This window comes from Apodemus sylvaticus, chromosome 18 (genome assembly GCF_947179515.1).
Source record: "Apodemus sylvaticus chromosome 18, mApoSyl1.1, whole genome shotgun sequence".
Lineage (NCBI taxonomy): Eukaryota > Metazoa > Chordata > Mammalia > Rodentia > Muridae > Apodemus > Apodemus sylvaticus.
Genome location: NC_067489.1, coordinates 18,587,318 through 18,611,245, shown reverse-complemented (window position 1 = coordinate 18,611,245; position 23,928 = coordinate 18,587,318). Strand labels below are relative to the sequence as shown.

Genomic DNA, 23,928 nt, shown 5'->3' with positions numbered 1-23,928 from the left:
ATGGAGCCACTTCTACCTAAATTAGTTTATGTAGTCAGGGCTTGTTCATATCAAACCATCACAACCACTCTGCAACCTCCTTCATATTTTCAGTTTCCTTGTAGCCACAAGGTACCAGACACCTTTGGATCCAATTATAATCATTGTATTTAGGTTTCTGAATCCAGTGGCCACTATTCCCACCCCAAGTTGGGACTGACAAAAAGACTCCTATGACACTCTTCAGAGATACAGATAGCTTGATCCCTTTAATCCACTAACTAGTTTCTCACATGAATCTAAAGACTTTATACATGGGAGGCTCACGGTGTCAGTGAACAGAGATTAAGGGTAATTCTGTGTGCTAACATGAAGAAGAAAACAGATAATGCTACCTTTATAATAGTGAGAACTTTGGGTTTTGATGTCATCCTAATAACTACCCATAGAATTTGAGTCCTTTCTACATCACTGACACATACATTAAAGGTTTAAAAAAATCCACTAGGAAAAGCTATATTATTAGATATGATCTGATTCAAATTTTAGGGGAACAGTTGCAACACCTTCTTAAATTTCATTCTCACGCATTATGTCCAAATTATCTTCTATAAATCAGGAAATGAGAATGGAGTTTTGGAAGACAGTATGCATCCTTGTGAGTAATACTGTATGACTCATCTTGATGCACCAGTTAGAAGCCAAGGCTCTACATATATTGAAGTACAGAGGAGCTGGAAAGGTCCTAAGAAAAGCCAGGATGAGCAAACGCTTTAGCAAAACATGACCATCACCATTTACTTAGCCAAATAAAGTTAGTTTTTCTCACAAGTGGTTAGGGGTTGATTTTAGGAGCCTGAGTCTAGAGGTTTCAAGTTTCCAGTTTCAGAATGGTCTATGTGAAGGCTGACCTTTTTGAATGTACAAAAACTTCATAAGGTAGATACAGAATAACCCTACCTACCTCAGGTGTGGCACTAGAATCTACTTGTTCTTTAGTAAATATCCTTATTGTAATCATATACATATTATGATGCAACAATTCAATGCAGCATTTAACCCAGCCACTCAGGACAAAATCCCAAGTTTCTGTTTCAGCCCATTATCTCATATTATACTGAAAATGAACAAATAATGGATTGAACATGTCAATGTGAAAACTCAGACTAGAAACAAGGAAACAAATATAGTACAAAAATCTCTGTAACTCTGCTTGGTAAGGACTTTTTATGGATCTGACCCAAGAAGGATACACATTTATAACAAAAATAAGCAAATGAGAATAAATCAAACTTTAAAAAAAAGCTTTTTCACAAGAAAGGGGACAAGAGAATAAGAAGAATGTCATGAACTAGTCAAAATGTATACACATCACATATCTAATTACTGTGCAACATCCAAATTATAGTAGGAAATAAGACAATAAAGAGAGATACAGACCCCTTCTGCCCGGTCCTTTCTGCTGGGGCAGACTCCTAGCTGATATGCTCCCATGAAGAAACCATATAGTGACCCATCCCTGAGGAACCGCTGCACTTAGAGCAGTTGAGGATCCACTGCACCTAGAGCAATTGACACCAAATCCTGAGCCATCCCAGAAGATGTTCTGCACTCAGAGCAGTTCAGCAATTGACACCATAGCCTGACTGAGCAACTGATCACCATCTAGTCTGCTCCCCTGAAGACACCACAGCTTGAAGGTATCCCAGGTGCTCCCTGTATACAGGGCAAATGGGCAGCAGACACCAGTCTGGAGACCTCCCAGGGGCTCTGTGGCATGCAGGGCAACTGACCCGACAGACTGAAAACATTCTGGAAGTTCTTCTGCACACAGGGAAACAGAAACCATAGACTCTAGGGCCCCTGGAGAACATTTTCTCACAGGACAACAGCTTGCCTGCTCCTCTGAAGACCAACAGTTTTAAGGCCTCCCAGGAGATCTGTTGCAGCCAGGGCAACAGATCAGCAGATTCTCTGCACCTCTGCAGAGACCCCTGTTGAAATGCCCCACCTGTGGTCTGCTACAGCCAGGGCTGCAGGCCTACCAGATCTGAAGCAACCCAGGGACAAAAGAGGCAGAATCCAGACAGAGTCACCAAGACCAGCAAACCCCAGGGATAACCAGATGGTGAGAAGCAAGTGCAAAGCCATAAGCAACAGCAGTCAATATACACGGACATTACCAGAACCCAGTTCTCCCACCACAGCAAAGCCCGAATAAACCAATGCACCTGAAAATCAGGAAGCTGACCTAAAATACTATCTCATGAAGAAAATAAAGTTCTTTAAGGAGGATATAAATAACTCACTAAAATAAATACAGGAAAGCTCATGTAAACAGGTAGAAGCCCTTAAAGAGGAAACAAATAAATCGCTTAGAGATATACTGGCAAATATAATCAAAAAGGTGAAGAAATTGAATAAAGCAGTCCAAAACCTAAAATTGGAATTAGAGACAATGAAGACAAATGGAGGCAAAACTGGAAATAGAAAACCTAGGAATTACAAATGTAAGAATCACCAACAGAATATAAGAGATAGAAGAGAGAATTTCAGGTGTAGGAGATACCATAAAAGGGATTGACAAAACTGTCAAAGAAAATTCAAAACTCATAACACAAAGCATCCAGTAAATTCAGGACAAAATGAAAAGACCAAATCTAAGACTAATCAGAATAGAGGAGAATGAAGATTCCCGGCTCAAAAGACCCAAAAATGTCTTCTACAAAATCATAGAAGAAAACTTCCCTGACCTAAAGAAAGAGATGTCCATAAAGGTACAAGAAGCCTATAGAACACCAAATAAATGGGACCAGAAAAAAAATCCTCTCATCACATAGTAATCAAAACACTAAACACACAGAACAAAGAAAGAATATTAAAAGCTGCAAGGGGAAAGGGCCAAGTAACATAAAAAGATAGACCTCTCAGAATTACACCAGACTTCACAACAGAGACTATGAAAGTCAGAAGAGCCTGGTCAGAGGTCAGGCAAATTCTAAGAGTACACAAATGCCAGCCTAGGCTACTATACCCAGCAAAACTCTCAATCAACATAGATGGAGAAAACAAAATATCCCAGGACAGAACCAAATTCAAACAGTATCTGTCTACCAATCCAGCCTTACAGAGAATCCTAGAAGGAAAGCTCCAACACAAGGAAGATACCTATGCTAAAGAATAGACAAGATATTAAGCATCTCACAACAAAGCCAAAAGGAGAGAACCACAAGCACACAAAGCCAACTACAAAACCAAGCATATCAGAAACTAACAGTCATCTCTCTTTAATATCTCTCAATATTAATGGACTCAACTCACCTATAAAAAGTTACAAGCTAACAGACTAGATACACAAACAAGATTCAGCATTTTGCTGCATACAAGAAACACACCTCAATAGCAAAGACAAACACTATCTCAGATTAAGAGGATGGGAAAAAGGTCTTCCAAGCAAATGGTCCCAGGAAAGAAGCAGGACTTGCCATCCTAATATCCAATAAAATAGACTTTCAACCAAAAGTTATCAAGCATGATGAGAAAGGACACTTCATATTCATCAAAAGAAAAATCCACCAGGAGGAAGTATCAATTGTGAATATCTTTGCCCCAAAAGCAAGGGCACAGACATTCATAACAGCATAGGCACAGACATTCATAACTGAGACATTACTAAAGCTCAAAGCACACATTGAACTTCACACAATAATAGAGGGAGATTTCAACACTCCATTCTCACCAATGGACACGTAATTGAAACAGAAACTAAATAGAAACAGTGAAACTAACAGAAGTTATGAACAAAATATATTTAACAGTTATCTACAAAATATTTCACCCCAAAACAAGAGAATTTGCCTTCTTCTCAGTACCTCATAGAACCTTCTCCAAAATTAACCATATAATTAGACATAAAACAAGCCTCAACTAATACAAGAAGATTGGGAAAATTCCCTGCACTCTGTTGGATCACCAGTGATTAAAGCTAGACTTCAATAACAACACAAAACACACATACTCCCTGGAAACTGAACAACTCTCCACTCAATGATACCTTGGTCAGGGAAGAAATAAAATAAATAAATAAATAAAAAAATTATAAAATTCAATGAAAATAAAGGCACAACATACACAAACATATGGGACACAATGAAAGCAGTGTTAAAAGGAAATTTTATACCACTAAGTGCTTTCATAAAGAAACTGGAGAAGTCCCATACAAGCAGCCTAACAGTACACCTGAAAGCTCTAGAACAGAAAGAAGCAAATACACCCAAGAGGAGTAGACAGTAGGGCTGTCAAACTCAGGCCTGAAATTGACCAGTTAGAAACAAAGAGAATGAGACATGAAATCAGCAATATCAAGAGCTGATTCTTTGAGAAAATCAACATGATAGAAAAACCCTTAGTCAATCTAACTGAAGGGCATAGAGACAGTATCCAAATGAACAAAATCGGAAATGAAACAGGAGACAAAAACAACAAAAACTGAGGATATTCAAAAAATCATCAGAACCAACTGCAATAGGCTATACTTTACAAAACTAGAAAACCTAGATGAAATTGATAACTTTATAGACTGATACCACATCCCAAGTTAAATCAAGATCTGGCCAACTATATAAACAGTCCCACAACTCCTAGAGAAATAAAAAAAAATAGAAATAGTCACCAAAAACCTCCCAATCAAAAAAAGCCCAGGGCCAGATAGCTTTAGCACAGAATTCTACCAGACCTTCAAAGAAGAGCTAATACCAATACTCCTCAAACTATTCCAGAAAATAGAAATAGAAGGAGGGAACACTAACTAATTCATTCTATGAAGCTACAATTACTCTGATACCTAAATCACACAAAGACCCAACAAAGAAAGAGAACTTCATAGCAACCTTGCTTATGATTGATGCAAAAATACTCAGTAAAATTCTTGTAAACCAAATCCAATAACATATCAAAACCACCACTCACAAAGATCAAATAAGCTTCATCCCAGGGAATACAGAGATGGTTCAATTTACAAAAATCCATCAAGGTAATACACTATATAAACAAACTCATTGGGGGAAAACCACATGATTACTTCATAAAATGCTAAAAAAAAAAAAGCCTCTGAAAATACAACACCCCTTCATGTTAAAACTACTGGAAAGATCAGGAATTCGTGGCAAATACCTAAACATAATAGAAGCAATATATAGCAAACCAAATGCCAACATTAAATTAAATAGAAAGAAACTAGAAACAACCCCAATAAAATCAGGGACAAGAAAAGGCTGCCCACTCAAAGTGGCTGGATATAAAATCAACTCTCTCCCTATGTATTCAGTATAGTACTTGAAGTTCTTGCTAGAGCAATTAGGCAACAAAAGGTTATCAAGGAAATATAAATTGGAAAGGAATAAGTCAAAGACTCACTATTTGTAGATACTATACATAAGCAACCCCAAAATTTCCACCAGAGAACTACTTATAGCTGATAAACCACTTCAGGAAAGTGGCAGGATATAAAAGTAACTCAAACGAATTAGTAGCTTTACTTTATACAAATAAAAAACAGGCTGAGAAAGAAATTAGGGAAGCAACAACCTTTCACAATAGCCACAAATAGTATAAAATATCTTGGTGTAACTCTTACTGAGCAAATAAAAGAACTATATGATAAGAACTTCAAGTCTCTGAAGAAATCAAAGAAGACTTCAGAAGATGGAAAAGTCTCCTATGCTCATGGTTTGGTAGAATTAACATAGTAAAAATGGCCATCTTACCAAAAGCAAACTATAGATTCAATGAAATTCCCATCAAAATCCCAACACAAGTCTTCACAGACATGGAAAGAGCAGGTCTCAACATCATATGGAAAAAATCCAGAATAGCCAAAAAATTCTCAACAATGAAAAAATCTTCTAGGGGAATCACCATCCCTGACCTCAAGCTGTACTACAAAGCAATAGTGATAAATAGCACACAGTATTGGTACAGAGACAGGTTGATCAATGGAATAGAACCAAAGAACCAGAAATAAACCTACACACCTATGGACACTTGATCTTTTACAAAAAAGTCAAAAAACATGCAGTTGAAGAAAGGGAGCATCTTCGATAAATGGTGCTGGTCTAACTAGTAGTCTGCATGTAGATGAATGAAAATATTTATTATTTTGTGTACATCTCAAGTCCAAGTTGGTCAAGGTAAAGTCAAGGACTTCACCATAAAACAAGATACACTGAATCTAATAGAAAAGAAGGTAGGAAAGAGCTTCAAACTCAATGGCCCAGGGGGAAACTTTCTAAGCAGAACACCAATGGCCTAGGCTCTAATATCAACAATAGATAAATAGGACCATAAGAAACTGAAAAGCTTCTCTAAGGCAAAAGACACAGTCATCAGCATAAATAGGCCACCTACAGATTGGGGAAAAATATCTTCACTAACTCTATATCTGATAGAGGGCTAATATCCAAAATATATAAGAAGTAAAAAAGTTAACCTCCAAAAAACCCAAATAACCCAATTAAGAAATGGGATTCAGAGCTAAACAGAGAATTCACAACAGAAGAATCTTGAATGGTTCAGAAGCACTTAAAAAATGTTCAAAGTTCTTAGTCATCAGGGAAATGTAAATCAAAACTACCCTGAAACCAATACCTTTTACCAATCATAATGGCTACAATTAAAAAAACTCAAGTAACAGCACTTGCTGGTGAGTTTCTGTGGAAAGAGGAACACTCCTCCACTGCTGATGGGATTACAAACTGGTACAACCACTCTGGAAATCAATATGATAGTTTCTCAGAAAACTGAAGAGTTCTACCTGAAGACCCAGCTATACCACTCCTGGGAATATAACCAAAATATGCTCTACCATACCACAAGGACACAAGTTCCTCTCTGTTCATGGCAGCCTTTTTTGTGATAACCAGAAGCTCAAAACAACCTAAATGCTCTTCAACTGAAGAATGGATACAGAAAATGTGGTTCATTTACACAGAGGAATACTATTCCGCTATTCAAAGTTTGGACATTATGAATTTTGCAGGCAAATAGATGAAACTAGAAAATATCAACTTGAGTGAGGTAAACTAGACCCAAAAGTATATGTACTCACTGATAAGTGGATAGTAGCCAAAAAGTACAGACTATGAAGGATACAACCCACAGACCTTAAGAAGTTTAACAAGCAGAAAGGGCCAAGTGAGGATGACTCAATCCCAAATGCAAGGGGAAACAAAACATTATGGGAGGCAGAGTGGGGAAGGGACTTGAGTGGGAGAGGGGAGGGAAGGGAAAAAAGGGGAACAGGATAATTTGTGCAGGGGAGGAGAGGAAAGAAGTCCAGAGAGCCAGGAAAATAAATGGAAACATGCAGCCTCTGGGCGGAGAAGATAGGGAAACCCTCCTGAAAGTCCCAGAGAATTGAGAGGTGAGAGACTCTCAAGACTCAAAGGCATTGACCTTATCCAAAATGCCCAACAGTGGGGAGAGCGAACTTAAAGAATCTACCTCTAATAGATAGATAAGGCCTCAAGCAGAAGGAAAGGGTTACCAAGTCATAGTCAAAATTTCAGACCCAGAATTGTTCCTATTTAAAAACTGCAGAGACAAAAATGGAGAACACACTGAAGAAAGGCAGTCCAGTGACTGGAACAACTTGGAATCCATCTTATAGGGAAGCACCAAGGCTCGGTTACTGATGCTATGAAGTACATCCTCACTTGTGACTCACTTACAGACCAGAGCCTAGTATGACTGTCCTCGAGACACCCTACCAGCAGCTGACTGAGATAGGCTTCCCATAATGCCAAACCTCAGCTGTCCGATTCCTACACACCATCAAGACCATCTTTCAGCCTAAGGTCATTATCTGGAACACAACTTCTTTGTGCTCTCCTAAAACACTTCCCAGAAATTTTCACCACCGTGACCCTTGTCTCTTCTGGATCACTGCTAATTTCTTAGCTCCCACTGACCAGCATGAATTATTCAAGCAGCCCCTCTTTTTCACTCAAAGCCAGAGCCATGTGGCTAGAGAGTTGTGCTGCTTGCTAAGGCTGGAACATGGCCCCTTGTTTTATTACATCTTCATTCTTTCTGTGTTCAAAATTTTCCTTCACTGCACAAGTTTGGCTGCCCTAGAACTTGCTCTGTAGACTGACTTTGAACTCAGAAATCTGTATGCCTCTGTCTCCTGAGTGCTGGCTTTAAAGGCTCCTCATCTGAACCGAAGTTTTTCTTTAATTCCTTTACACAAGATCTTTGTAAGCATGTCCAATGTGCCTCAGTATTTGGATCACAAGTGTGATCTTTCCAGATATAGTCAAGGTGACAACCAAGAATAACCATCAAAATACAACTTTGTCAATTTGACACAAATGTATATCTCCAAAATGAAAACAATAGTCAGGTCATAATAATGTCAAACATGATGTTCCTATTCCTGGTTCAAAAATATAAATAATTAGCTTCAGTGGGAGGAATCTTACCCAAAGGCTATCACTCCCTTAATTCCATTTAATACCCTTCAATATGGGATTTAGCTCCATTCCATTTCCTGGAGCCCCTTTAAGTACTTGAATCACACATTGTGTATTTATCCTTTCTAAGCTTGTGAGGCTGGAGCTAAATATTCTTCATAAAGGTGAACCACAGGATAGAGGCTAATAACAAGAATCTTTTTTAGATTTCCTTTACCAACAATCTAAATCTCTTCACTTTAGCCTCAGGCAGACTCTTCAGACAAGGGCAAAAAGCAGTCACATTCTTTAATAAATATATATACATATACATATATACATATATCACAAGAACAATCCCCAAGTCACATACCAAAATCCTTCTCCTGTCAAAATCTCTTCAGGCAGTCTTCCACAGTTTGAATTGCCCTCAGCAACACTGTTTTCCATGTTCCTACTAGGATTGAGTTCCATCTTAAAGCATTCAACCGATTTTCTAATCCACAGTTCCAAAGACATATTCCTCCTAACAAAAACATCGTCAAGCCTATCACAGCAATACTTCCATCTTTCCCTGAATTGTCACAGCTACAAGAAGAGAAACACTGCATGTCAGCAATATACTCATCATATAAATGTAAGATCAGGATATTTTTTCCAACACAACAAAACTATAATTACTTTTCCTACAAACACCCCTCTATGAAATGACTAGTGAATATTCTTTCTCCATACTGATATGCTATTTCAAAAGGAAAGTATACTATGATGTACACGGTTACTTGATATTGGGCGGTATGGACCTCTGACTTTTTCTTAGCATCATTATCTCCATTCCATCTTTATTAAAACTTTTCATAGTAAATAAATAAATAAATAAATAAATAAATAAATAAATAACTTTTCATAGTGAATAGACATCAAAGAAGTAAAGAGCCAGGATCATTTTACCACTCTGAATATAATCACCAATATAAAACAACAGCAGACTGTTATGAGACCAGTCTGTAAAAAGTTCATCCTACAATGGCAGAATCTAGGAGTAGACTAAGACCAACCAGACCAGAAGATCAGCCTTGGCCTGACTGAGAGATACAGGCTCTACTGCACTTCCTCCTATGAGAAACACAGGAGGACACAGACATTCTATGAAACACTCTTGCCTCCAGTTGATATTGATTCTAATTGACTTTCCATATTTTACTGCTAATCTGCAGATAGCAGGAGGGAAGAGAGCAGGAAATGATTCCTACGAGAATCAGTCCAAGAGAGAGTAAGAAAGAGTCTTAAGAAAAGTCACATAGTTTCTCACACAACCTAAAGTTAAGAGAAGGGTGATGAAGTATTTTACACTACAAGACATAAAATAGCCAAAACCACAGTGTGGCCATGTTTGAATCCACGGTAAGAAGGTGTCTGATTCTGTTGTCACTGAGGACATTTATACGCAGGTACCAACAGCATTTCAATCTTAGTCATCTGTAATTATGGGTTGCTTTGGATAATATCAACACCTTGACACCTGAACTGGAAAAATAAGTACCCTATATGGGAATCAAAAATAAATATTTTTATATGTAAGTATTTTCATTTTGCAAGTTACCTAAACATCTATAAAAACTGTTTAGTGCTGTCCCCATAGGCTGAAAAACATAGAGAGCTGTGTGTCAGTGAAATCGTAGGGACATTGGCTGACAGAAACGGAGACAGGATCCAGGCTCCTGATTTACACCCTTCTTTTATTTGGCTCTGACCATGATTTAGAATGCTACATTCCTATCAAACTGTTGATGTAAATGGACATTTTTCAAGGTCTGTTTTCCTCTAAAAGTTTGTGATATGTCCACCATATTTTTAAATTATGGCATTTAAGTCATAAAAATATGAGTCTGTGGAAGACATTTCCCTCTGCTTTCTATCCATGTCCTGTACTGTAAAACCACCAGGGGACAAACGATGAGTGAAACCCAACCAAATGTGTAACTAAAATAAGTTTAAATACATAGTTTTAAAAAGTTGTCTGAGTTTCCTATGGAGAATTTATGAGTCCTGCTTAGACAAGTGGCACTTAGCATTTTCAGTAGAAAAGCAAAAGCCCAGGCAACAGAGACAGAATGCCCTCAGGATTTGAGTTTCCTCAGGATACATACTGAAGCTCAGCTATTGGACAGTTACTCTAGATTGCAACTCCTCCTTATGTCTCCTCTCAGAAGTTACTTATTCCTGACTCTCTTAGGCCAGCTCTGGCCTTGTCTTTAATCAGCTCCGTGTGCAGGAATCATGAAGATCTGCTTTCTGCTGCTGATCCTCTCTATGTATTTCTTCCAGATCAACCAAGGTAAGTGCCAAGACCTGCTGAACTCTTGACCAGACCTGAGTACACTGGCCAAAGAACTGGTGATAAATGAGTTTTGGGTCTGAGGAGCAATCAGCAGGAGAGAATTCCTAGGGTCAACACCCTGCAGCCAACAGCCATCAGGGACTTCATTCTGTGGCCCAGGTATCAGGGCAATGAGCTTGTCCAGAATGAAGAGCTAGAAATAGAGATTTCTCAAGATCTTCAACCACCGTCTTGTCATGGTCATCTAGGAAATATTCTTTGTAGAAACCATTCTTTCTTATCCCCAGGAAGGCAGATCTCACCAAGAAGCCAGATTTCTATCAAGAGTCAGGCACCTGCTCCTTTAGTGCCTTTCACAGGCCCATTTAACACATGACTGCAATACACTTGGATAATGGGGAATATGAACTTGATGTTTTAGATTAGGTAAGTTCAAGACAGATGATGCATGTCTTGAAAGGTCGTTTGTAAGAAGCAGAGATTTAGAATGAAATACAAGTACTCTCATTTTATATTATTCCTCACAGTGTCCCTGTGAATAAAAAGGAAGCCATATGACTATTTCTTGGATAGAAAGTCTACTCTAATCACATAACTTATGTTCAGTAGGTCAAGAGCCCAATCCAAGGGATGAGGGATCAAGTGAACCTTCATCACTGCATAGCAAAATCTTGAACTCCTAATATAACTGAATTACTTCACACAAAGACCATTGCTAATTCTTTCTTCTGATTAGCCCAGTCTAGTAAAGTTAAAAGCCAGAGTTTCATTCTACAGATTAGCAGAAGGAGATGATCAGCCAGAGGTATACTTAGAAGAATGAGAATCAAAACAAGGGCAGGAGATTCCATCATGGTCCAGGCATTGCTTTTCTGGATTTTCTAATCTGTGAAGACAAGGGACACATTTGTCATCTGTTATATCAGGGAGGTATTGAGTGAACTGAGTTCTCAGTCTCTCCTTGGCTCTAAAATAGACCTATTCTATTAAACCTCTTCTGCTTAGCCATTGCCTTGGTTTATTTTTCTGATGTGATATGATAGTCTGAAAAAACAACAAATGGAAAAAAGTTTATTTTATCTCCCAGCTTAGTACATGATACACTGTGGCAGGGAAGCCAGGGGAATGGAAACTGAAGTTGGTAGTCATACTGTATCCACCTAATGGATATTGTTGTCTACTTGACACAATCTATAATGGCATGGGAAAAGAATATCAATTAGGTATTGTCTAGGTTATCTATAGGTGATTGTCTTTGTTGCATTAACTGAAGTAAGAAGACCTGCCCATTAAAAATTGTCACCATCTCCAGGGTTTAGGGCCTGAACTGTAAAAGACTGCAGAAAGGGAACTAAGCAGTGGCATGCAAGTTCTCTATCTATCTATCTATCTATCTATCTATCTATCCATCTATCCATCCATCTATCATCTATCTATTCGTCCATCTATCTACCTATCTATCTACCTATCTATCATCTATTTATCTATCATCTATCTATCATCTATCTATCATGTATCTATCTATCATCTATCTATCTTGCTAATAGTAACTATCTCACTGTCTTACTCCCTCCCTTGCTTGCTGTCTCCCTTGCTTGAACTCTCTCTCTCTCTCACTCTGTCTCTCTGACTGTCCTCTCCTATTTCTTTGTCTCTCAAAGTGTATGTATTCTGTCTGTCTGTCTGTCTGTCTGTCTGTCTCTCTCTCTCTCTCTCTCTCTCTCTCTCTTTCTCTCTCTCTTTGTCTCTCTCTCTGTCTCTCTCTGTCTCTCTCTGTCCCTCTTCTCTCTCCTCTCTTCTTTTGATTGTGGTTATGACAACTAATTTCTTCAACTTCCTGCCACCTTGATATTTTTGTACTAATAAATTGTAACATGTAATTATGAACTAAGCCCTTTCTCTCATAAGTTGCTTTTCTCAGGATATTTTTCCATAGAAACTAAAAAAGAAACTTCAATAAGCCATAGTCCAAAATCAGAGAGCAACGAAAGAGTACATTATTCCTCATTTTCTCCATTTATATGATCCATGATGCGTGCCTGAGAATCGTCCAATGCACAGTTAAAATGGATTATCTCACACTGATTAACACAACCAAGATAATCTCAACAGACATAACGGAGGCCCTTTTTCCAAGTGACTCTTGAGACTCTGTCAAGCCAATAATTTAAAACAATTAAAATTTATCAACATTAAAGAGGAGAAACATATATACATATATGTATATATACAGATTAATGATGCCATTAAGAAAAACAAACTCAGCAATATGCTTTCAAAACTTGATCTCTAGTGCTCATCCTAGTGCAAGTATTTCACCAGGGAACATAGAATACACAAAGCATCCTCTTAGAGTCATGCCAGCATCCACCAGCTCCATAAAAGGAAACAAAATCTGGATATGGTAACCTCTGAAGGGTCTGATTAGGGATGATCATTATAGAGATCAATGTTAGATTTAGAGCATTGCTCTTTCAACAATCATACACAAGACAGAACCCCCAAAATGTAGAGAAAAGCTATGATACAGAACTCAAAAAGATGGGTTTAGTGTTAGGAAGTAGATGGGTTAAGCTGTGATGCATCTTTGAGGAAGTTCTGGGATGGGAAATTCGAGCGTCACTCCCTTTCCTCCCACCACCATAGCATCACAGTCCCACTGAAGAGTTTGTGGTGATGAGAATTTTCTATAGCCAGAGATCATGGTTCTTCCTATAATCCCAACATCTAAGAGGATGAGTCAAAGCCATCCTGAAATACATAATGAATTCCAAGCCAGTGAGGCCTATAGAGTGATACCCTGTCTCAAAATGAATAGAAAAGAAAGTATTCTACAATTGTTTTCTAAAGTAAAAACCACAATCTATGTGGATATTTAGCTGTGGGACTCTCCCTGGTGTGTTAGTTCAAGACATCTCATATTTTATTACATGTCCAGGATACAAGTTATAAAATTATTTCTTTTGTATGTACTTTGTATTGAACTCTTATATGATCATCAGAGTGCTAAGTGTGACCACAGTGATAGCCAAGAGACTAAGGTTTTTCTGTTCTTTTCTTTTCTAACAGCTTTTGGCCATGATACAAAAGAATGTATCCAAAGAAAAGGTTTCTGTCACTACTTTGAATGTCCATGGTTGTATAATTTTGTTGGCTCCTGTTATAAAGGAAAAGGCAAGTGTTGTCAAAAATGCTATTAATATACGAGAAGTCACATAAACAATATGGAATCAATGCTTTAAAAAAATAAACACACTGAGGTGTTGCTTCTTTTTTTCTAGATATTTTCTTTATTTATATTTGGAATGTTATCCATTTTCCTTGTTTCCCTTCTGAAAACCCCCTATCCCATTCCCCCTCCCTACGCCCCACACCCCCACTCCCCACACCCCCCATACCCCACACCACCCCCCAACCCCCCCACCCCCGCTCACTAACCCACCCACTCCTGCTTCCCTGTCATGGAAATCCCCTGCACTAGGGCAACCAGCATTTACAGGTCCAAGGGCCTCTCCTCTCATTGATGTCTGACAAGGCCATGCTCTGCTACATTTGCGGCTGGAGCCATGGGTCTCTCCATGTGTACTCTTTGGATGGTGGTTTAGTTCCTGGAAAGCTCTTGGAGGTATGCTTGGTTGATATTATAGTTCTTCTAATGAAGTTGCAAACCCCTAATTTCCTTCAGATCTTTATCTCCTCTATAGGGAAACCCATGCTAAGCCCAAAGGTTATATGTAAGCATCTGCCTCTGTCTTTGTCAGGCTCAGACAGAGTGCCCCAGGAGACAGCTATATCAGACTCATGTCAGAAAGTACTTCTTGGCATCTACAATAGTGCCTGGGTTGGGTAACTGAATATGGGATGGATCCCCAGGTGGGGCAGGCTCTGAATGGCCTTTCCTTCAGTCTCTGTGTCAAACTTTGTATCTGTATTTACTCCAATGGGTACTTTGTTCCCCATTCTAAGAAGGATCAAAGTATTCAAGGCTGTACTCTCTCTCCATATCTTTTCAATATACTACTTGAACTTCTAGCTAGAGCAATTAGACAACATAAGGGGATACAAATTGGAAAGGAAGAAGTCAAATTATCACTATTTGCAGATGACATGATAGTTTACTTAAGTGACCTGAAAACCTCCACCAGAGAACTCCTATAGCTGATAAACAACTTCAGCAAAGTGACTGGTTATAAAATCAACTCAAGAAAATCAGTTGCCTTCCTATACTCAAAGGATAAGCAGGCTGAGAAAGAAGTTAGGGAAATGACACCCTTCACAATAGCCACAAACAATATAAAGTATCTTGGTGTGATTCTAAGCAAACAAGTGAAAGATCTATACGACAAGAACTTCAGGTCACTGAAGAAGAAAATTGAAGAAGACCTCAGAAAATGGAAAAATCTGCCATGCTCGTGGATTTACAGGATTAATACAGTTAAAATGGCCATCTTGGCAAAAGCAAAGTACAGATTCAACACAATCCCCATCAAAATCCCAACTCAGTTCTTCACAGAATTAGAAAAGGCAATTCTCAAATTCATCTAGAATAACAAAAAACCCAGGATAGCTAAAATTATTCTCAACAACAAAAGAAATTCAGGGGGAATCAGTATCCCTGACTTCAAGCAATACTACAGAGCAATAGTGTTAAAAACTGCATGGTATTGGCACAGTGACAGGCAAGTGTACCAATGGAATAGAATTGAAGACCCAGAAATGAATCCATGCACCTATAGTCACTTGATCTTCGACAAAGTATCCAAAAACATCCAGTGGAAAAAAAGATAGCCTGTTCAACAAATGGTGCTGGTTCAATTGGAGGTCAGCATGCAGAAGAATGTGAATTGACCCATTCTTTTTTTTTATTGATATATTTTTATTTACATTTCCAATAATTTCCCCTTTTCTGGGTCCCCACTCCCCGCAAGTCTGATAAACCATCTTCCCTCCCCTGCTCCTCCATCCACCCCTTCCCACTTCCCTGTTCTGGAATTCCCCTATACTCTTGTACTGAGTCTTTCCAGAACCAGGGGCCACTCCTCCATTGTTTTTGGACTTCATTTAATTTGTGGATTATGTCTTGGGTATTCAAAGTTTCTAGGCTAATACCCACTTATCAATGAGTGCATGCCATTATTGATCTTTTGAGACTGGGTTGCCTCACTTAGTATGATGTTCTCCAGCTCCATTCATTTGTCTAAGAATTTCATGAATTCATTGTTTCTAATGACTGAATAGTACTCCATTGTGTAAATATACCACATTTTTTGTATCCATTCATCCGTTGAAGGACACCTAGGTTCTTTCCAGCTTCTGGCTACTACAAATAGGGCTGCTATGAACATAGTGGAGCATGTGTCCTTATTGCATGCTGAAGAATCCTCTGGATATGTGCCCAGGAGTAGTATAACAGGGTCCTCAGGAACTGTCAAGCCCAGTTTTCTGAGGAACAGCCAGACTGATTTCCAAAGTGGTTGCACCATCTTGCATTCCCACCAGCAGTGGAGGAGTGTTCCTCTTTCTCCACATCCTCGCCAACACCTGCTGTCTCCTGAGTTTGTGATCTTAGCCATTCTGACTGGTGTGAGGTGAAATCTCAGGGTTGTTTTGATTTGCATTTCCCTAATGATTAATGATGTTGAACATTTCTTAAGGTGTTTCTCAGCTCTCCGAAGTTCTTCATGCGAAAATTCTTTGTTTAGCTCTGTACCCCACATTTTAATGGTGTTATTTGGTTCTCTGGGTTCTACTTTCTTGAGTTCTTTGTACATATTAGATATTAGCCCTCTGTAGGATTCAGGGTTGGTGAAGATCCTTTCCCAATCTGTTGGTTGAAGTTTTGTCCTTTTGACAGTGTCCTTTGCCTTACAGAAACTTTGTAGTTTTATGAGGTCCCATTGGTCAATTCTTGATCTTAGAGCATAAGCTATTGGTGTTCTATTCAGGAAGTGCTCAACATCATTAGTCATTAGGGAAATGCAAATCAAAACAACCCTGAGATTTTACCTTACACCAGTCAGAAAGGCTAAGGTCCAAAACTCATGAGACAGCGCGTGTTGGCAAGGATGTGGAGAAAGAGGAACACTCCTCCACTGCTGGTGGGCCTGTAAAATGGTACAACCACTTTGGAAATCAGTCTGGAGGTTCCTCAGAAAACTGGACATGACACTTCTGGAGGACCCTGCTATACCTCTCCTGGGCATATACCCAAAGGATTCCCCGGCATGCAATAAAGACACATGCTCCATTATGTTCATAGCAGCCTTATTTATAATAGCCAGAAGCTGGAAAGAACCCAGATGCCCTTCAAAGGAGGAATGGATACAGAAAATGTGGTATATTTACACAATGGAATGCTACTCAGCAATTAGAAACAATGAATTCCCAAAATTTTTAGGCAAATGGTTTGATCTGGAAAATATCATCCTAAGTGAGGTAACCCAGTCACAAAAGAATACACATGGAATGCAATCTCTGATAAGTGGATATTAATTAGCCCAGAAGCCCTAAATACCCAAGGCACAAATTGCATAACAAATGACTCCCGTGAAGAAGTATGGAGAGGGTCCTGATCCTGGAAAGGATTGATCTAGTATTGGAGGGGAGTATCAGGACAGAGAAAAAGGAGAGAGGTGATTGGAGAATGGGTAGAGAGAAGAAGGTTTATGGGACATTTGGGGGGGGGGGCGGATCTGGGAAAGGAGAAATCATTTGGAATGTAAACAAAGAATATAGAAAATAAAAATATTTTTAAAAAGAGCTAACACCATCACTCCTCAAATTCTTCCACAAAATAGAACCAGAAAGAACACTACCTAATTCCTAGTTACTCTGATACCTAAAGCACACAAAGACTCCAAAAAAAGAGAACTTCAAGACCAATTTCACTTATGATTTCACTATTTCACTTACCAATTTCACTATTGAAGCAAAAATTCTTAATAAAATCCTAGCAAACCAAATCCAAGAACACATCAAAACACTTATTCATCATGAACAAGTAGGCTTCATCCCAGAGATGCAGGGATGGTTGAATATACAAAAATTCATTAACATAATACCCTATATAAACAAACTCAAAGGGAAACCCAGGGAACTGGGTGAGAGAGGGAAGGGGCAGGGAAAAAGGGGGCAGGACCAGGTATCAGATGAGACAGGAGAGAAGTCCAGAGGGCCAAGAGAATGAATAAATATAAGTAGCATTTGGAGGTAGGGAATGAGGGAAATCACTAGAAAGTCCCAGATGCCGGGGATGCAAGAGGAATACCCCAGGACCCAAACCAGATGGCATTAGCTGAAATACACAATATATGGGAGATAGAACCTGAAGAGACCCTCTCTAGTAATTAGACATGTCACCCAATGGAGTGATGGGGCCACCCACACATCTCAAATATTTTAACCCAAAATTGTTCCTGTCTAAAGAAAACTCAGGGACAAAAAATGGACTAGAGATCAGAAGACAGGTCATCCAGACATCACTCCACCTTTGGATCCATCCCAACTGCAGACACAAAACCTCTACATTACTGCTAACAAGAAGTGCTTACAGACAGGAGTCTGGTATGGCTATCCACTGAGAAGTTCTGCCAGCACCTGACTAAGACAGATGAAGTTCACAGCCACCACTGGGCTGAGACTAGGGACCTTAAGGGAAGAGTTAGGGAAGGACTGAAGGAGTTGAAGGGAATTGAAACCCCATAGAAAGAACAACAATATTAACCTACTGGAACCCACAGAGCTCCCAGGGATTAAACAACCAAAGAGTATACATGGATGGGTCCATGGCTCCCACTACATATGTAGCAGAGGACTGCCATATCTGGCATCAATGGGAGGAGAGGTATTAGGTCCTGTGGAAGGGATGCTTCCTTGTTGTCCTATCAAAAGGGATGCTGGATGGGTGAGCCTGGAGTGGGTAGGTGGGTGGGTTGAGGAGCACCCTCTTAAAGGCAAAGGGGAGGGGGAAGGGAGAGGTTTTTGGAGGAGAGACCAGGAAGTGGGACAACTGCCTCTAGAAAAATCAACAATAACAAAGAACAACGAGGGCTGGCCCCGGCACCTGGGCATATACCCAAAAGATGCTCTGACATCTCACAAAGGCTACTCAACTATTCATAGCACTTTTATTCTTTTTTCTTTATTCGATATATTTTTTATTTACATTTCAAATGATTTCCCCTTTTCTAGCCCCCCACTCCCTGAAAGTCCCATATGCCCCCTTCTCTCCCCCTGTCCTCCCACCCACCCCTTCCCGCTTCCCCGTTCTGGTTTTGCCAAATACTGCTTCACTGAGTCTTTCAGAACAAGGGGCCACTCCTCCTTTCTTCTTGTACCTCATTTGATGTGTGGATTATGTTTTGGGTATACCAGTTTTCTAGGTTAATATCCACTTATTAGTGAGTGCATACCATGATTTGACTTTTGAGTCTGGGTTACCTGACTTAGTATGATGTTCTCTAGCTCCATCCATTTGCCTAAGAATATCATGAATTCATTGTTTCTAATGGCTGAATAGTACCCAATTGTGTAGATATACCAGATTTTTGCATCCACTCTTCTGTTGATGGATACCTGGGTTCTTTCCAGCATCTGGCAATTATAAATAGGGCTGCTATGAACACAGTAGAGCATGTATCCTTATTACATGGTGGGGAATACTCTGGGTATATGCCCAGGAGTGGTAAAGCAGGATCTTCTGGAAGTGAGGTACCCAGTTTTCGGAGGAACCGCCAGACTGATTTCCACAGTGGTTGTACCAATTTGCAACCCCAGCAGCAGTGGAGGAGTGTTCCTCTTTCTCCACACCCTCTCCAACACCTGCTGTCTCCTGAATTTTTAATCTTAGCCATTCTGACTGGTGTAAGGTGAAATCTCAGGGGTGTTTTGATTTGCATTTCCCTAATGACTAATGAAGTTGAGAATTTTAAGATGCTTCTCCGCCATCCAAAGTTCTTCAGTTAAGAATTCTTTGTTTAACTCTGTACCCCGTTTTTAATAGGGTTGTTTGGTTTTCTGGAGTCCAACTTCTTGAGTTCTTTATATATATTGGATATTAGCCCTCTATCTGATGTAGGGTTGGTGAAGATCTTTTCCCAATTTGTTGGTTGCCGATGTGTCCTCTTGATGGTGTCCTTTGCCTTGCAGAAACTTTGTAATTTTATGAGGTCCCATTTGTCAATTCTTGATCTTAGAGCATATGCTATTGGTGTTCTGTTCAGAAACTTTCTCCCTGTACCGATGTCCTCAAGGGTCTTCCCCAGTTTCTTTTCTATTAGCTTCAGAGTGTCTGGCTTTATGTGGAGGTCCTTGATCCATTTGGATTTGAGTTTAGTACAAGGAGACAAGGATGGATCAATTCGCATTCTTCTGCATGCTGACCTCCAGTTGAACCAGCACCATTTGTTGAAAAGGCTATCTTTTTTCCATTGGATGTTTTCAGCCTCTTTGTCGAGGATCAAGTGGCCATAGGTGTGTGGGATCATTTCTGGATCTTCAATCCTGTTCCATTGATCTGCCTGCCTGTCACTGTACCAATAACATGCAGTTTTTAGCACTATTGCTCTGTAGTATTGCTTGAGGTCAGGGATACTGATTCCCCCAGAATTTATTTTGTTGCTGAGAATAGTTTTAGCTATCCTGGGCTTTTTGTTATTCTAGATGAATTTCATAATTGCTCTTTCTAACTCTGTGAAGAATTGAGTTGGGATTTTGATGGGTATTGCATTGAATCTGTATATTGCTTTTGGCAAAATGGCCATTTTAACTGTATTGATTCTACCGATCCATGAGCATGGGAGGTTTTCCCATTTTTTGAGGTCTTCTTCCATTTCCTTCGTCAGAGTCTTGAAGTTCTTGTCATAAAGATCTTTCACATGTTTGGTAAGAGTCACCCCCAAGATACTTTATACTGTTTGTGGCTATTGTGAAGGGGGTCATTTCCCTAATTTCTTTCTCAGCCTGCTTATCCTTTGAGTATAGGAAGGCCCCTGATTTGCTTGTGTTGATTTTATAATCTGCCACTTTGCTGAAGTTGTTTATCAGCTGTAGGAGTTCTCTAGTGGAATTTTTTGGGTCACTTAGGTAGACTATCATGTCATCTGCAAATAATGATAGTTTGACTTCTTCCTTTCCAATTTGTATTCCTTTGACCTCCTTATGTTGTCGAATTGCCCAAGCTAGTACCTCAAGTACAATATTGAAAAGATAAGGAGAAAGGGGGAAGCCCTGTCTAGTCCCTGATTTTAGTGGGTTTCCTTCAAGTTTCTCTCCATTTAGTTTGATGCTGGCTACCGGTTTGCTGTATATTGCTTTTACTATACAGTTTAGGTATGGGTGTACCCTTCCCCCCCTGCAACTAGTTGGCTAGCGGGCACCCAACTCTTCCGATGGCTACCTCCGGCCTTTGTTCTACAAACAAAGGGACTCCACACCTCGGCTATCGACACCGCCCCCAGGCCGGCGTTCACCTGAGCTCTCAGGCAGTAGGCAGACGACCCGCTGAGACTTGGAGCCAGAGAATTCACAGCACCGCCTTTGAAGCTACCGACTTCTGGGGGGTTGGCCGATCCCCCAAATGTCTATAAAACCTGTCTTCAATTTATTAAAAGCAGTCTTGACCAGAATCCTAGGCTTGACTCAAATCCCTTGTCTGTGTCCCTGTTCCCCAAGATTCTTTCAACAGGTAACCTGGTTCACATGTAGCCGCTGGCGGTTACATACTGGCGCCTGAACGTGGGAGACCTGGCACGAGAGAATTCCTGAGGTGGCCCTATCCAGCGAAGCTTCGCAGAAAAAAGGTGAAAATTAATGGTATCTGCACGGTAAGCAACATAGAAGTTAAAACTAGCGCTAGTGAATTCGTGTCTATCGTTGTGAGTGCAAGGAAGAGATACAGTTTTTCAAGCATATTGTGTGCACCCGACACAGGAGTTGCTTGGGTTAAAAGGATAGGAAAAAATGGGACAGGAAAGTTCGCGCGAGATCTGCGCACGCAACATTCAAGAGTTGCTTCAGGCAAAAGGGATTGGGTTTGAAGAGGAAAGATTAGAAGATTTCTTGGACCAGATATATTCCTGTTGTCCTTGGTTCCGAGAAAAACGAACGTTAAATGAGAGAACTTGGCTGAGAATTGGTAATTCGCTAAAGGCAGCCAAGGCAGACAATATCACCCTCTGCCTTTGGACTCTGATTAAGGACATCATAGATGAAGGGAGTTTGGAAGAATTAGGTGTTATTCATGAAAGTGAGGATTTTCAGGTAAAAGGCCATGTGGAGAGGATCCCTGTTATAGAAAATTCTCCACAACCTGAGTCTCGTAAACAAAGAGACAGTTCTGATGAGTCTGTGGTTAGGAAAAAAATAGCTCATCCCGAGAAAGGAGCAATTGAAGTTCATGGAGAAACTTGGCCCTCTGTAGCGCCATCCGCGCCGCCTGTGACCTTGATGGCAGAGGCCGAAATCCAGAAGGATATGCAATTACAAAAGTTAGAGTTTGAAATTAAATTGCAGAAATTGACTAATGAGTTACAGGAGCTAAAAAGGGTCTCTAATACTAGAGAGAACAATAACTCGGAGACCCGCCAGTCGCCATTAGAAAGAGTTATAAACCAGGCCCGCGGAGAGGGGCAGGATACGTCAGAAATCTTAGCTTTTCCAGTCCTTGAGATAGAAGACCAGGACAATGTGGTCAGACAATATCAGACCTTGGAATTTAAGGTGATAAAAGAGTTAAAGCTAGCCGTAGCCCAGTACGGCCCGACAGCTCCCTTTACACAGGCGTTGTTGGATACTGTGATTGAGTCGAATCTAACTCCACAGGATTGGAAAACGCTGTGTAAAGCTACGTTGTCGGGGGGAGATTTCTTGCTCTGGAGTTCTGAATGGCGTGAGGCTTGCAAAAGAACCGCTGCCACTAACACTCAAGCAGGCCATCCAGAATGGAATGCGGAGATGTTGTTGGGGGAAGGCCTATTTGAAGGAAATAATAACCAGATTGGGTTTCCCATCGCAGTGTATGCGCAGATTGCGGTGGCCGCCCGCCGTGCTTGGACTCTGTTACCAGCTAAGGGAGATATTAGTGGAAATCTAACAGCTGTGAAACAGGCTCCCGACGAACTCTTTCAGGATTTCGTAGACAGATTGCTGAAAACGGCTAATAGAATTTTTGGAAACTCTCAGGCAGAGAATCCGCTGGTTACGCAACTAGCCTATGAGAATGCTAATGCGGCCTGCCGAGAGGCCATTAGACCCCAGAGAGGAAAGACAGACCTAGCCGGTTACATTCGCCTTTGTTCTGAGATCGGTCCTTCCTATAATCAGGGTTTAGCTATAGCTGCAGCGCTGCAGGGAACAACTATTCAAGGAATTCTGTCACAAAGACGAGGAAATAGGAGATGTTTTAAATGTGGTAGTCTGGGTCATTTTAAGAGTGATTGTCCTGATAATAAGCCCAGTATAAACGGGCAATCAGGTGGTCCACCAGGAACGTGCCATAAGTGTAGAAAAGGAAATCAATGGGTTAAGAGAGACAAGTCAAAAAATAACTTCCAAGGTAGACCCGTGTCGGGAAACGGGGGGAGGGGCCAGCCCCAGGCCCCGATGCATCAGACTGTCTGTGGGGCACAGCTACTGCCGAGCCAAGGAAATCCATCCTTGACCTCACCAGAGCTACACCAGGAAGTGCAGGGCTGGACCTCTGTTGCATCTGCAATGCCGTACTAACTCCAGAGATGGGAGTTCAGGTTTTGCCCACGGGAGTTTTTGGGCCATTACCTGAAGGTACTTGGGGATTGTTGTTAGGACGAAGCAGTTCTACTGTGAAGGGACTACAGATTTATCCAGGAGTCATAGACAGTGATTATGAGGGAGAAATTAAAATTATGGCTGCTTCCTCTCGTGGTGTCATAAGTATTCCAGCTAATCAAAGAATTGCCCAGTTAGTCTTGGTGCCCTTACATGCACTGCCTTCCAAATTCATTAAAGATAAGAGAGGGGAGGAGGGCTTTGGCTCCTCCGGAGTGTTCTGGGTTCAGTCTATTACTAATAAAAGACCTAACCTTAAATTGACTATTGAAGGAAAGAGTTTTGAAGGATTAATAGATACGGGAGCTGATGTTACAATTATTAAGGGACAGGACTGGCCGTCTAATTGGCCTT

At 40.3% G+C, this 23,928-nt stretch overlaps 1 protein-coding gene across 1 annotated transcript; it reads left to right on the top strand.

Annotated features, from left to right (window-relative positions):
• The first annotated feature begins 10,709 nt into the window (after nt 1-10,709).
• Nucleotides 10,710-13,970, top strand: LOC127668331 (beta-defensin 38-like). Its single transcript, XM_052161849.1, has 2 exons — nt 10,710-10,767; nt 13,840-13,970. The coding sequence occupies exons 1-2, from the start codon at nt 10,710-10,712 to the stop codon at nt 13,968-13,970; spliced, it is 189 nt and encodes a 62-aa protein (XP_052017809.1).
• Nucleotides 13,971-23,928: the final 9,958 nt, after the last annotated feature.

Coding starts and splice junctions, on each gene's coding strand:
- LOC127668331 (XM_052161849.1), top strand. CDS start 10,710: ATGAAGATCTGCTTTCTGCTGCTGATCCTCTCTATGTATTTCTTCCAG. Junction 10,768..13,839: donor TTTCTTCCAGATCAACCAAG/GTAAGTGCCAAG, acceptor CTTTTCTAACAG/CTTTTGGCCATGATACAAAA.